The sequence below is a fragment of the Monomorium pharaonis genome, chromosome 10, assembly GCF_013373865.1.
Source record: "Monomorium pharaonis isolate MP-MQ-018 chromosome 10, ASM1337386v2, whole genome shotgun sequence".
Classification (NCBI taxonomy): domain Eukaryota; kingdom Metazoa; phylum Arthropoda; class Insecta; order Hymenoptera; family Formicidae; genus Monomorium; species Monomorium pharaonis.
In genome coordinates this window covers 1422307-1438516 of record NC_050476.1, presented here as the reverse complement: position 1 = coordinate 1438516, position 16210 = coordinate 1422307, and the positions used below count along the sequence as shown (strand labels likewise).

The following is a 16210-nucleotide window of genomic DNA, read 5'->3' as shown; positions in this document are numbered from 1 at the left end:
GTTGAATAAAATATTAAAGTTTTGCTCCAGAGATTAATCTTATTAGCTTTTTACAAAGAAGTTAGATCGTTACATCGAATCCCAAGTTATCGGGGATACTCACAGGCCAACGTGGAGATGCCTTTGTCGGACACAGGCGTCTCGCAGAGATTCAGCACCTGCAGCTTCTGTAGATGCTCGCTTATCATCTGTAGGCCGGTGTCGCCGAACTGTGTAGCCCACAGGTTCAGGTATCTCAACGCCGGCAACTTTATTAGTTGTTCCGCGCACGCGGACGTCACGGAGGTGAAGGCCAGACTGAGGCATTCGAGATTACCGAGGGCACGACCGCCCAGCAGAAGGGCGACATCAGCATCGGTCGCTCGTACCGGTAGCGTCAGCTTCCGGGGTCCGCCCTTTTGTTGCTAGCGAAATCGAGATCGAACATACATCGTACATACACAGAAACCGACAGAAGTTAGTCGTCGCTTTATTATCAACGTTAATATAAAGAAAAGGGACGACTAATTTTTCTCTCTTACCAGCTCCTGCAGATTCTTCTGCCTTTGACAGAGGGCGGCGTAACGTTCTTTCCCGGATTCCGTGGACTCGAGCGCATTGACTGTCTGGAGTCTCGCCTCCTCGTTCGCCAGCAGACGCCACTCGAGCATCAGGCAGAGCGCCTCCTGCGCGGCGTCGCAGCCTCGCACCGCCAGCAGAATGCAATCGTCGCCCGCCTGGTTCAGCAGAGACGCGATAAACCTCTTCCGCCGGCAACAGCACGCCAACAGAGTCGTGAGCTGTCGAGAATGCGTTGTTAGAAAACGTTCGTCCGTCGCACGAATCTCTCGTAACGTGTAACGTGGTCTTTTGAACGCGGCGGAGAAAAATTCTCACGCTTGTTCGTTTAACTTTGAACAGTCGCGAACAAGGACAAAACAGAATTCTCGATCCGTTAAAAACTCCTCGATGATAGAAACGACAAACGGAATTACGATCTCTATTGTAATTAGAGGGATGAAATTTATTCGCCGGTCCAAGAATCGTCGGACATCCGTCTGTTCCGCGCTCGGCATTTCACGCGATCAATCCGACTTCATTAATTCCGCGTGATTGTGGCGATTCGATTCCGCGGTTATTTCCGAGAGAGGGATTAGAGTTGGCGCCGTGAATACGGGTCCATTGAAGACGACGCGCCCGCGCGCACCTCAAAGCAGCGATTCATGAATATTCAGGCGGACCTTCGTGATCGAATCACCCGTCGAATAATCACTGCCCACCTCGAGAAGGGATTGAATAAAGATCTTACTCCGATGGCGTGGGCTAACGTGCACGCGGAGGCCGGAGAAACGCAATTCGAAACGCCTGGGCTCGCGAGATTACGCTACTACTGAATACACCACGATCGGTTTCACGTGATGATAAATTCGATGCCGTCGCGTTGATAAGCGCACGATAATCGTGTATCCGTCCGCACGTATTCTCTCTCTCTGTCTCTCTTTACTTCGCCGTTAGATATTTATATCCCTTGCGCCACGTGCGGTCCGAATATATAAAACAAGATTAAAGAAAAGGTGGGTGATGTATAAGCATCGCAAGTCTTTGCCTCGAGTATTTTTAATCTCTTCGCGGGGAGTCTTATTAAAGACCCGACATCAAACTTTCCGCACGCTAGAAACACTTCTCATAAATATCACTAACTTTTATAATCGATTGAGAGAGCGTTCTACTTTATTGAAGCCGAAAAGAAGACCTGTTCTCAAGAAGTTTTAACATATTGGAGGCAATTAAAATTTTGTAGAAATATTTATTGACTTTTGTAGATTATGATAGTACAACAAAGCAGAATATCTCTTTTTATAAAGTTCTTAATAAAGCCAACTGCATATTAAAACTAACTAAAATCTATCACAAGCTCTCTAAATTTAAACATTAAAAAAAAAAGAATCTCACCATCTCGCCGAACAGTTCTCCGCGATCTGGACAAGCTGGGCTAGACGGCGCGGCGATATGAATCCAGCCTGGACGCGGTTCTCTGACGGGCAGCAGAACGCGATGCACCGTGCACCTCGGGTCCTTCGCCAGCCGTTGCATTACGCACATCAGCACGGACTCCTGCACCTCCCTCACAGCCAAAGCCTCCTCCGGGAACGGAACGGGCTGCAACAGTGCCCCAAGACCCGGACGCCAGTCGGCGTACTCCGACCTGCAATGTCATTTCCCACAGTATATACGTGAGACGCGTTTTAGAACCGAGAATTTGAAGTAGATAAGCACGAATCGATTCAGTTTTGTTTGTCGAAAACGACGACACACTTACGCAATATTCAGGACGAGTAGGTAGCACTGTAACGGCGGCAATGACAACGGCTTGTCCTCGTTCGACAACGCGCGGCTCGACATCTCGAACCTACGGGATCGACGTTTAATTGAAAAATCTCGTTGGACTGTCCGGTCGTTCGTTGTTCAATTTTAACTCGGGCGAAACTCACCTGTGGAATATGGCCGCGACGCAAATGGACACGAGATTCGGGAGTACCCTCGGGTGCGGGCAATCGCTACCCGGCCCGTGAACCGACGAGATGTAATCCCTAATCGCCTGCTCGCCGTCGTTGTTCTCGTACAATGCGGCAACGAACACCTACGCACGTATGCAACGTAACGTCGTAAATGCACGCATTCTCTTCGTGTTCTCTTATCGCTTATCATAAGTCGTATTACAATTCGACGATCTAATCAACTGGGAATCGCCAGGGAGATTCGTTTATTTTCTCCTCTCAACATTCGGAATCAACATTCGGAAAGAGTGAAAATTAAGCTCGCGCGTTTTTCGAGCAATTTTTTTTTCCTCACTCCACGAGATTTATTCTCGAGAAAGAGAGAGATTTGGAGAGTTCCCACACACCGATAAAACGAAAGGAAAAAGCAAACGATCTCTCCCTTGATCTCGCCACCCGCGACGCTGTAATCAAACAAACCGAGTAACGTAAGACCTGTCAGAAACGGCTCACCTGCAGCAGCTTTCTCATGTCCGGCGACTTGCCAAAGTCAACAGTGTGCTTCAGGCATCTCGTGATAGCCGGGCCGAGCATCGGGACCAGCTGCGATCGCGGATGCTGTTGCGCCAGTCTGGCGAGCGCTCTCGCGAGCGCCGCCGGCGGCGCTGCTTTTTCCAGAAGCGGGGCCACCACGGCGAGCACGGCCTCCGCCCAGCTTCTGCGATCGCGAAAGACCACCTCGGCTTTCTCGTCCGAGTCGAGCGGCTGCTGCTGCTGCTGCTGCTGCTCCGTCGAGCTGCTGCCGGGCTCGTCCAGCAACTTGGCGACCGCCTCCAACGGGGCGCCCGCTACCCTCTCATCTTGGAGCGGCGTCCACAGGGCGAAGTCCACCATGGCGCGCAATTCCCGCAGTATCACCTCCTCCCGTGTGCTCATCGACACGAGGTGTTGGTACTTGAAGATGCTTTTCTGCGGGCAAACGGAATCGGCTGCTGTTTAATCGCAGAGTTCTATCCTTAGAAACTCGAGAATCAACAAAATCTCAGGACGCAAAGTAGTAACTCTATATGTCGAGAAAGTAAATGAAGATCGTGGAAACTTGAAACCTTTCCGAGTTTCTCGCCACGGCAAATTTAACGTCGACAAAAAAGGATAAAAATTGTTTGCTGTTGATTTAATAGAAGATTTCTCGATAATAAAAAATTTAAACTAAAATGCCAAAATCTCGACGTATCGCCTGTATTTGTAAAACTGGAAATTGAGAGCCGAAACAAATCTAGCGAGCAGGGTCTCGACAGAAGTCATCGACATCCAGGCCATCAACGCGACAATGTTTTTCATTCAACGGGAGAATGTAACGCCGTAAACAATAAAATTCCATCAATCGTTATGGTCATCCCGATCACGGCGCGATTTACTCGACGCGACGACCGGCCGCTGATTAATTTCCCGGCCGGATATTAAATCGCTCGCGGCAACCTCCATAAAACACTAACCGGGAGATTTGATCCGGTCGAGGACAATCGAGAACGTTCGCCTCGCGCGCCGTTATCACTTCCTCCTGCCTCGGCCTCGCATTGACGTTAATAACGTTCTGTGTTTGCTCTGCCGTTCTCCGACGACGTCGGGCATCGAAGAAGGCCGATATTAAAAAAAATATTTGGTATCAGCGTTTGCATTCACGTGAACAACGTCGATCGTTCTCCGCTCGGAAAAAAAAACGCGCGTCAAAAAATGGGTAAACATGACGCTTTCTACTGTTAGCTCAAAAAGTTATAAGTTAAAAATGGATTGAAAGTCCATCATGGAAATATTTTCCATCACTATTAACAGGGTAGGTGAGAGATGGAAAATCTCATGTGATTAAATAAAATAAATGTTTAAATCTAGCCAGTTTCGATTATTCATATTTCATATCTGTATAAACGTACGTGATTTTCTTATTCTCTAGAATCTTTTACCACGTTGACGAAAGTAATTAATTAAAATAGATAACAATAAACGATAATGGTTTCTCTTGATAAATTCTTAATCTACCTTCCATAATATCGAATGGTACCACTGGTCCCTCGTGTAAGGATTGCTGGCTTGCAGAAGGAGCGAACCGTCCGGCAGGACAATGCTGAGGCAGTTTTTATACGCAGGGTCCCACCTAGCGACAACGTACTTCCGAACCTCCGACATACTGTTGTACGGAACAGGTTGCTGAAGGAAACCCGTGAGCTGAAACAGGAAACGGATAAACAAAATTCAAAATTTACGGAAGAGGTTGAAGAGGCGGCTTTCCTTGAAAACGTCGTAATCAAATGATATCACTAACAAACATAATCGGATTAAAAGTATTACAAGCTATTTCAAGCTCGTTAATCAACGAAGTAAAAAAAAACTTGTTATTATGCAAAGTGCTGATATGCAAAATTCAAAACATGCAGAAGTAATAGTTTTTACATATCGGGATTTATGTGTACGTATATCCTAAAGATAATAGTTACTGAAACATCAATATATTATTATATATAAATAAATTTACAAAAACGGTAATAAAATTAATTACGTGTGATAATCAATTCAATTAACGGTTTCGCTTATTTTATATAATCAAACTGGTGAGTAAAATTAATCTGTCATTAACATTATAGCCGAGTCGGAATTATTTTATATTCATTATCTCGAAAGACGTCATTTTACAATTGGCAAAGAAAAAAAGACCGTAATAATCGTGTTCCATGAAAAAGAAAGACCAAGAAAGAAGAAAAGTAGAAAAATTGTAGATTGTTATTTGATTATTAGCGCAAAAAGTTATCTCGATTTGTCATAAATAGAGATAGCTCTCCGCGTTTCATTGCAGAAAAACATAAAAGGAATCTATTATTTGTACAATCGATCATTAATCATTTTCTGATTTATGTCAGATGCAATCATAGATTATTATTGCCGTTTGACGTACAAACTCGACAAATGAATGTCATTCATCAATTACATAAGTTTATGTACGTACATAAGCGAATAATAAGAACGCTACTCTATAATACCTGCATTATTCCGCGAAAGTCATACCCAATATCGATAATTAAACGAAAAAGTGCCACGCAAATTTCTCTACAGCGATCCCAAAGGTAACACGGCGTACAAATTGCACATTGCAATTTAAGTTATGATTCAGGAAAGATCAGTAAATTAATAGATTTAATTCCTCCTTGTAAACTGCCTTTTAGATATAATTATATACAATTACTGATTTAAAAGAGAGAAAAAAAGCGAGTTTTTTCCTAGATGATTAATTACATAAAAATCGATGTGTGATCATTACGTTCAATTTACGAAATTACGTTGTGTTATCTCGTTTCTAACGTCTGGCAAAACACAAGGAATTTTTTTTGTAGCAGTTTAATACACCCTTCGAAGTGGTTTTCCAGATTTTCGGCGCGAGCAGACCGGTCTTTAGAAATGACGCAATCATACTTGTCGTAATGAGGCGCATGAATGTATAAAGCGATACCAACGAATCTGGCAACAAAAAAGCCGACTTGGCAAAGAGAGACGAGGGGAGTGAAGGGGAGTGAAAAAGAGACGGTGAATCGAGGGAGAAGTTGCATAATACAGCCTGACGAGGACAATGCGCCCTGGTTCGCGCATCACTTCGGCGGTGTCTCGAGTTTTCTGAGACTGCAACGGGGGATGATGACGCGGGTATCTCCGTGCATGTGTGCGCACGTGTCCGTGTGAATACGCGTTCGCGTGTCCGCGTGTAAACGTAATATCGGCGACCAACACATACAAAGATACGAGCACCTGCGTGTGGAATAGTGAATGACGTCAGCGCGGGGTGCCGCGAATCTAGGCCGAGGGTTGAACGACTGTTGGAGCAGACTCGGCCGAATCTGGGGCACTGCATCCCCTTCGCTAAACGCGGCGGCACCCCGAAAGCTACGGAGCGAGCGAACCGGAGCCGATCGCGCGATTCGGAATTCGCGCAATATTCGTGCGGACGCGCCGCCGATCCCAATTTCGCCCGATCGAGAATACGTTGTTGGCCCTTTGTACGTTTTAGCTCCTTGAAACCCGATCCGATCCGGAAAAAAGGTACGAGACGGCTAGGAAAAGGACCGAATAAATCATCGAGAAGGAACTGGAGGACGGAAAAGTACAGATAAATGCTCCGGAATACCGAGAGAAGAGGATTCGCGCAAAGAACCGGAGAATACTCTCTCCTCGCATGCATTCACGTGGAGCGATTAGCGAATGATTTACTTCTGTTTGCCTGCCGGGCGAACCGAGTCCGCAAACTGGACGCAGTTGTGCGTGGCATTAGGCGGACGACGGGATTAAACGAGATTAAACGACGAAATAAAATTCGCTCGCGTGTGCGCGGCGAATGAGCTCCTTTTCATGAATAAAAATCCCATTTCGCGTTCGGTCTGCGTTCACCAGGACTTCACGTATATCGGACTATTAAAATGAGAGTTTCGTTGTTTACGGCGAGGATGTGGCATTTATGCACTAAATAGAAAAAAAAATTAAAGAAAAACAACAGCCGGCGCTCCGCCGCGCCGCGCCGTTACAAAGGGCGCACGACGTGAATAATGTGCGGCTCCTTTTTTTTTATCTCTTTCACCGTATCTTCCGATCCCAAGGTCATCTTTTGTAAACGGCTCTTCACGCTCTTTTTATGCATCTGTGCTGCGGAGACTGCCATGCATATGCAATATGCACCATGCATATTCATACCGTGACGTAAACGATAACGAAACGACTGCGCCCATTACTTAACTCCGAGAATAGCTAAATTTCGTATATATCCGCCGTAATAATAACTCGGATGCATACACGCACAGGTGCGGCTATTATTCCCCGTGGCTCCGCAATCTTCATTCGAGCTCCCGACCACCAAATCGTTTCGCGCGCGGAGAGCCTCCCTCTAATTAAAACGATGGATAAAGTTATGTTAAAGCGCATACACGCGGCGCCATCACGCACATCGTACGTCAATGCGCAAAATGATAAACAATAATACGCGCGTTTGCTGCAGCTCTCTTTTCGCTGGACCATCGGTTCGCAAACAAATTGTATGTGCGTGGAATTTTAAACGTAATACGAAAACCCGATTCCGCAGTTCGTATCGCCGTAATCAAAACGGAAATTTTACCTGTGATTAGAACCCTGGAAATATTAAACGTACGTTTTATCTTCGGCGCTGGAGTTCATCTTTTTTTTATTTGCGATACCTTTTTTTCGCGTCCGTGCGACACACGCGGTTGCATAATTCGATGCAATTGATCGGAACGCAGGCGTGACGGGTCGCTCATTATCGCGCACAGACGGAGGCAAATGTGACGTTGTCGCATTTGTAATCGCGTTGAATCAAATTGCAATTGTTTAAACGCCACGGAACGACGCCGGGCGATTCCGTGTCATGGGTTCGCGACTCGTGATTCACGACACTTCCGGCGCGTTGCCGATTCTGCAACTGCATAGAAAAATGGATATTCGTCTTTGTGCCGTCTTGCGCGACTCTCTATTATAATATCTTACACTCTGTGTTACAGTATCTTAAGTCGCGCATAAGATATACGATTGTTATCTCGAATGTTCAATCCTCGCGCCGAAAAAATAAAACGCCACCTTTAGCCAACAAGCGTCGTGGAGAAGGAGAATTCCTGTAAAATTCTATCAACATTTCTCAACATTTGATGCCAGTAAAAGTGTCATAGCCGGCTCTGAATCCGGTATTGATCGGCAATGCCTTGACTCGTGTTAGTTAAGGAATTTATATCTTCTTTTTGTTACGTTGTATATTATTAAAATTTTTTCGTTATTACAATGTTTTATTCATAAGCCTGCGTACAAAAAAAAGCGACGAAGCGCCGAAAGAGAAAAAAAATGCCAGGAAAAATGACGCCCGTGCCGGCTCATCTTCGCGAAATATAATGTTACGATGTGTAATATAACGTTACGACACGAGAAATCACTCCGCTCACTTTACGCCGCTGTCTGCGCCGTCCGCCTCGCCGCGTAATGCATCTCTGCACCAGGCATTTTCGCGATTTAGTGTCGCGAGAAGAGTCCAATTATATAAAGGAAGGCGGAGACGTCGCGGTACGTTTCACAAAATCGCACGCGGCCAATTTGTCACGTAACATATGAAGCGCGATTCTCACGATATTGTAACGTTCTTTAACGGTTTTGAGCCTGCAGATATCGAGAAAGATATATCGTTATCGATAATAAAGCATAATAACTAACATTAATTCGGTACACTCAATTTAATCCGAACTTTGAATTACATTATTATACTTAAATAGAAATATTTTACATTAAATTCCTGGTGAATAAAATAAAAAAATTATTTACAATTTCGACAATTGCTTTTTTTAAATATCATTACGACGTCGCAATAGAGTACTGAACAAATTATAATTCTCTTGTTTAAAATATTTAATTCGTAAAAAGAGAATTACATTTTTATATCAATGACAAGCGGACTTATAAATAAAACTCATTTCCTCTGCCTTCTGTTAATATAACAGAATTAAACAGACACGATCGGTATTTTTGTTCGTCGATTATTTCTGACGTCCACAATTTCCGAGATCGTTGATCCGAGTCAACGTCTTCAATTTCGTGCCGTGAGTCGTGCATTTGACAAATAATAGTGCAAAAACGAATGAAACGTCGGTACGTCTCAGTATTGTCGCAAATTTATCGATTCACGTTGCTTGCAATTAGCATATTTCTTCGCTCTCTCAAAATCATCGCGAGACGCATTACGGCGACTGCGTCACGCCGTAAATGCGTGAAAATCTTCAATGAAAACCAAAACGCGAATCCAAAACGCGGAGATGTAAGTGCCTTCGCACGCCAACTCCGCGAACCCTTCGTACGTCACGCGGACTCAAATAAAATGCAATATTTTACTTTGAAAAATAATTCGAACATCTCCTTTCATTTTCCTTCCATAAAGAGATACATCAAAACCTGTTGTCATTTGATGGACAATTTTCTCTGTTCTTTCTCGTCGCCTCTTGTTTCAATAATTCTTGCAATAATAACTCGTGAAAATATGCCAGAAGGTAAAGGTTTCGCTTACAAAATGCTTTTCGCCGCGGAGAGATTGCGGAAAACTGGCCGTAACACATCGGCACGGATCTAAAAATATCCGCGCCCGTAAAAGCATCGTCGCCGGCCCAATCGCACCGACGAAAACAATACAAGATAAACGAGACTAGCGGCGAAATGAATCGATTGTTGGCGAACGATAGCAGATTGCGATTCGAAATATCCCCGGGAGATTGGTAACACACAAACAGTTTTTCCCAAGCGGGATGACGTATGGCGAATAGCAAAATTTTTACGGAGATCGGAGATTGTGTCCCGGGTTATTTTATTATACACGTGCGATAGTCGTGCCGCATTTTTAGCGCATCATGCGATATAGAAAAGAGTTCTCGAATGTGTACCGGTCACCTAAATGGTACTTCATCAATATTTTATATTTTTTGCTCAAATGTTGCACGAGCAACATTTTGTGATAAAAATATGAAATAATTGAGAAACGAGTAACGTAAACAAAAATTTCACAGATTATATCTTGTTTTGTACATGTTAATGACACTTAAAAACATCAAATACAACTGTTGTTAATTTGATCAATTTATGTATCTATAATAAAATGATGTAATCATTGCAATTTTATCTGAATTTTCCTTCACAAAAGATGATTTATTACAGAATATTTTATACTCAATGTGTGTACATATTTGTAATTGTTATAAAAATTAAATTGATGTTTTTATAAAATCTATTAAATTTTTTAAATAATCACAAATCTTATTACAATAAATGATATTAATGTAAGACCGATAATACAATAAAAAACTAAAATAAATGATATAAAATATATGAAAATGTATCATTTGTAAAAATAAATTTAAACCAATTTCATTGTACCGTCCTTATTTCTTTATTGCTGTTTATTACTTATTGCAGGTTTGAAATAATCCTCTTTCAAACTATTAATAAAATAACTGTTACGTATTTGGCCATTATTCTCTACATCAATTACCTCCTACGCTTCTATAAGGTATGTAAAATATTTGCGAACAAAACGCGAAGGAGCGAAGAAATATGTTAATACTCATGTTTCTCATTATACATATTATTATTTAAATAACATAGCAATCTTTCATTATTAAATGAGTCAAACTTGCTCGGAAGTCATCAAATTTTGTGAGAAATACGTAAGATGCGTACCTTTAGCATGAGTCACTTAAACGTTCTTATCAAAATGCGATACCAGATGTTCTCGAGGAAGTTAAATAGTGACGTCAGGCGATCGACACGTGCGGCAATTACTTACAAAAGAATTTCTTCGAGTTCGCGGGAATTTAAACGTGCGGATAAAAATTTCCGGTCATCAGGAAAAATGGCCATGGTTTCCCGAGAGCTTTTAGCTAGCGATTTGTACCGCTGTGGAGATCATCGTCAGAGATGGACGTTTGAGGAAATCCGGGAAAATTCGGCACTCTCGGTCGAGCAATTTCGTTAAATTGACGTTAAAATTGACGCTGATTGATTCGAGTCGATGGGGGACTGCAACGAGGAAGGACCGCGCGCATATTGGCAACCAGAGTTCTCAGCTGTCAGTGACATTTTCCTTCTTGCCGGTTCACCTCTCCGAAATGATATAAATCCCTATGTACGTCCACTGTAAGCGGTCTATCGCACCATGAGTAAAAGCTCCTCCGTGACACGGTCTCTCCTCTCGTAACCTCGAAGAGAGAGAGAGTAGATGCGGAACTTCGGTCACCAGTAGAGAAACGGACTGGATATGACGGTGCATACGCGATGGATTTACCCTTCCTCTCATCCGTGACGGTCCATAAGCGGCAACGTATGCTCGGGATTAACCCTTTAACCGCCCTCACATATGCGCGGATATCGTCCCTCCGTTCATTTCTCGCGAATTACGCAATCGCGCTACTCCGTTGTCGCGAAACTAAACGTCGCATCGCGGCGGCGGCAGCGGCGGTGAGATCTTCGCCGTGGCGAAATTTTGATTGACATTTTCATACTGATGTCAGCGCTGACGCACGAAAATTATTCATTATGACGGAATTACATTGCGTTTCGTTTGTGGACGCGATTGGCTCGTCGCCCGGCGCAGATTTTCCGGAGCCGCGTTGACGATCGCTGAATTAAATTCGCTTCGCGCTTTACTCACCGAATAATGAGCGGCGAACTTATGTAAAATTCAGATCGGATCGTTTCAAATTTCGACTTTGCTCGCGATCGGGTTGAACTTGCGCGGGCAGAATTGACGCGCTCGCGTATTTAATTTATTTTAATTAAAAACAGCCCGCGCTTTCCCTTCCCCTCTCTCTTTCTCACTCCGTCTCTTGAATATGCTTGTCAAGTTAATCACTTATCTTTATTAATTAACTCGTAACACCGTAGGCTTACGTCATACGTCAATATCTATCAAACGTCAAGCATCCTTTTCTTGTGTAAATTTTCACTATACATCTTTCCGTTCTAGCATACGATTTACATAGCACTTGATAATAATGGAATCAGGTTTTCTCATTAACCTTTATTGTATATGCGTCGCTTGATTGGGGTACGTTGGCGCGATAAACGCGTCTGCAACTGCGAATCGTAATTGGAATGCGAAACGCAATGAATTAGCCTCCGGCTTTCTCGCTTTAAATATATATAACACGCGAACTTTCTTTCTTTCTCTTCTCTGATAAATTTTCCATTCACATGAAAATCGTTACGCGCGACCAAGGGGATTGCAATCTCGGACCGCGCGTGGAGCTGCCTCTTAATGACTTCGCGGAGAAATGCACGGCGAGGCTTTCGCGGTTGAAATCTGAATGTCGACCGAAATTTTTCAACACGCTCCACTTCTGCAGGTTGCCCAAGTTGCGCCAAATGCTTGGGTCTGCCTGCCAAACGTTACGTTAGACGTGCAACGCCGCTGTCGGGGCGCTTTACGACGTCTCTCCGTCACATTCCAACAAACCAAAGAAAACACGAAAACTAGTTCGCATTTTTATACGGCCGCTAACAGCCGCCGCCGCACCGTTAAAAGCTAACGCTCCAGATTGTTTTACGCGCCGCACTTTTGTCCCAGTTTGCCAGCGGGAAGAGGAAGGACACGCGCGCAAATTCTCGCAGCGTGCGTCGCGAAAATTAATTACCACGCGAAATTTACATAGAATAGGAAACGACGTTCGTGAGTCGCAGAGTTCTTATACAGATTTACGTCACGTCGTTAAGATGGAAAAGAGAAATTCAAGAGGCGCGCAAAAGCTGCGAGGATCCTGGCGCTTTACGTAATGTTGCGCTCTTAATTAAAAATTCACGGCGATTAATAATGCGCCGCGGCGCGTGATGTAGGGAAAAAGTTTACACGCGATATACACGGAGTTTTGTGAAGTTAACCACCTTTGAGTAAGCGCCCCGAGTCCGTCCCGCGGGATGTTAGTTTTTCAGGACTAAACTTTTTTTTTTTTTTTGCACTTTCGAGTTTAACGAGTTTCAGAACTACTACCTCCTGAAATTCATACGTTTCCTCGAATCAAGTGGGTGTAGGCGCAAGTTGAATTCATTCGTTTCCCTTACGTACGTCATCGGGGTAGAAAGAGACTCGCACGAACGTACGAATTTCCTCGCATGTTTGCTCTCATTCTGCCGTTGTTTGCCTACAAGCGGGATCCACGCGATTTGCTCGTCCACCGCAATTTGCGGCCGCTAATTGGGAGCGGTTGAGAGATTCCACGACCGTGTTTTACCTACGCTGGCCGCGGTCTTCCCGTCGACCACGTTCAACAGCCATGAAAACAACTTAGCCTGCCGGAACTTTCTCTCTATCGCATCTCGTTATCTCTAATACTTTAAAGAGGTATGACCGATAGCAAAAAGCAACTTGTGTTATTAAGAACATAATATTATTTAAATTTTAGAGAGTCTTCCTCCCCCATGAAGTCACTATTAATTTTAAATTAATAAAACATTTTCGGTAATCACTAATAAGATTTTGCATAAGTTGTTTATGCTTATTCTTAATTTTGCTTGAAAATGTCAGACGTGACTGCATAATCAAACAGCTAATCTGCGATGTTTCGATGCTTACCTACACTTGGAATCTTACAACAGCGTAGGTTTTAATATATCTTTGTAACAACTTTTTAAATAATTTTTTCAACCTTGGAAATTTTCCATTACATCTCTTCACTTTATTAAAGGTCATCTTTCAGTTCATAAGCTTATTTGGTTTTTAATTTTGCATATTAGCTTTTCACTTGTATATGAAAAAACTACGTGGCAAATAGAATTGAATTTTTGCAAGAATGCAACACTTGAACCATTTATGTAATTATCGAAACATTTTAAATAAAAGGTAACGCAGCATGATATATCAGTCGTTCGATCATAAGAGATCATATTATATAAAACTCTAACTTGAATTTTTACTCTCTTACTCTCCGCCTCATTACCACGGTTTAAAATGATACGCAGCGATCCGCGTGTGCGGCGTCCAATTACAGAGAATAATCTGGACACTTAGCGGGGCAGTTTCTGTTCTTGCCCGCGCCTCTTTTTATCGGCCACTTGAAAAGAAAAAGCTGTCTCGCGGTCAGAAGGTAGAAATGTTCTGAGAAGAAGCCACTTTGCTTTCGACTCGGAAATCCCCACGGCTTTTGTCAACAATAAAATTTTTTGACGTGTTACACCATTGTATACCCGAGCGATTCAAATTCCATCATTGATAAACTGCGAAAAGAAATTTCGGACGACGAGCATTTGTCATAGACCTTCGTCTCGCAACGTGCAAACGCTTGCACAACGACGGCTTCTTTATTTCTCCTTCTTTTCAGTAATATTATGTCTTCAGCTATATTTTGCTACCTCGATTGTCGTCAACCATCGATTACACAAGATACTCGGTTAATAAAGACATAAGGTACTCGATTATTCTTAAAAGCTTCCTCAAGTTGTTTGAGCATGATCTCACAGCCAGAATCTTCGCGTCAGATTCGCCCGAGTGCTTGTCCGCAGCGGAGGTCGTCGGAAATTAATGAATCATTTGCTTAATTACATTCTTACGTCTCATTTTGTAGTTCTCCTCACAACCTCTATACTCGTACTATTCCCGTACGCAATTCCAGTTGCCGGATCGAAGCAGCCGGCACAATTAATCAGAATTCCCCAAGACTCCTCACGGGGTTATTGTACATTCCGCGATTCCTCCCTCCGTCTCCCCGCGGCGGCTTCTCCCCCTTTCGATACGGGAGCTACTTTCTCGTGTGCCACGCCACGGGAGTCTCGGTCTCGGTTGTTCGACGACACGCACAAAGACCACGAAAAACGAGACGGCGACCGGTATTTTACACGGCGCGAGGAACGAAGCGGCCGCTGCTCGAACACGTAGCCCAGGGTCAGCTTTGACGTCAGCGGACACACGCTCGTACACATGCACGCGTGCACGCACGCGACGCTCGCTCGCTCGCGCGCACGCACGTACGACTCGTATGGAGAAAACTGTGCCCGCAGCATTCGATTCGTTCATGCATTTTGGTTTTATCACCAAAACTATATATCTTCCTCTCCACCGCAAATTCTCTCCGAAAGAATTTTTCCTCGACGAGAAATCGCCACGTCCTCGAGAAACTGCGTCTGCAGTTTCGAGTTGAAAATAATGGGCTCTTCTTGGCGGACTAAGCTTCAGAAGAGAGGGAGAGAGAGAGAGAGAGAGAGAGAGAAATCATGGGAAAATCGTATTCTTCGGGTGATGGGATTCCTGACAGAATTTTAATTGGACGTTCAGCCAGACGCACGAGGATCTCGTGGAAGCGCGGTCAACGACTTCTCTCATCTTCGAGGAAAAATCGTCTCCGAACGGACCGAGAGACCTGTGATTTAAAGAGACAGTTGGTAATCTCTTGAGATACATGTATATATACAACAATCCCAAAACTCCGTCACTGTCGTATATTATCAACCGCGATTTGTCTTGTCGATCTCCTTTCGGCGTTTTTCTCATTCGCGAGAAAGAGACTCGTGTCACCCCAACAATATATTTCCGCCTCGGTTGGGCGTATCGATTATGTGAAGAGGGTCACCAAAGGGAGATTTATTCGGCGAGATTCGGAATAAAAAGTGTGCAGTACGACAAGGTTTTTAAACCCCGTAACTTTCAATATCATCCTCGTTCGAACGGTTCAAACCGACACACGGCAATCTTCATCGCCAAAATGTAATCTATTCGAAACGCACACCTCTTCCACGTTTCGCTGCTTAGTCTCTTAATCTTCTTTCCTCCTTGTTCGATCGGAGAGTTTTTCCTTGGCACGCGAAAGCGAAACGGACGCGAAGCCGAAGGAAAGCTGCAGCATTTAACGCGCCGCAATTTGCATTTGATTACACTCAGGAGAGTTTAGCCATATTGTTGTTACGCGACACGGCGTGAGAGAGCAATTCTGCCGTTTCGCAATCTGATCCGGCGCGTCCCGGCTGCACGATTAATATGCATGGCGATATTCGATCGAAACTTAGGACTTAACAGGACAAAAAGATGAAATAATAATGCGTTACGGACACTGTGATGGTTCATAGCTTTTTTCTCGCGTAGCGACGAAACACTTGACAATGCGTACGTCCGCTCGTCCGTATCTCGGCTGTGCGAGACGCTCGGGCCGTCCTGCAATCTCCAGCGGACAGTATAATCT

The 16210-nt window shown here is 44.0% G+C and overlaps 1 protein-coding gene across 1 annotated transcript in view; it reads right to left on the bottom strand.

The window, feature by feature from the left end:
* LOC105834756 (C-Maf-inducing protein) overlaps window positions 1–16210 on the bottom strand; it is a 38005-nt gene that overhangs the window by 3690 nt on the left and 18105 nt on the right. Inside the window, exons 2-8 of the mRNA XM_012677453.3 lie at window positions 4515–4700; window positions 2991–3446; window positions 2472–2620; window positions 2300–2389; window positions 1933–2185; window positions 522–779; window positions 104–404 (exon numbers count right to left, since the gene is read on the bottom strand). Of these exons, the coding sequence (XP_012532907.1) occupies window positions 104–404; window positions 522–779; window positions 1933–2185; window positions 2300–2389; window positions 2472–2620; window positions 2991–3446; window positions 4515–4700 (1693 nt within the window). The remainder of the gene's footprint in view (window positions 1–103; window positions 405–521; window positions 780–1932; window positions 2186–2299; window positions 2390–2471; window positions 2621–2990; window positions 3447–4514; window positions 4701–16210) is intronic.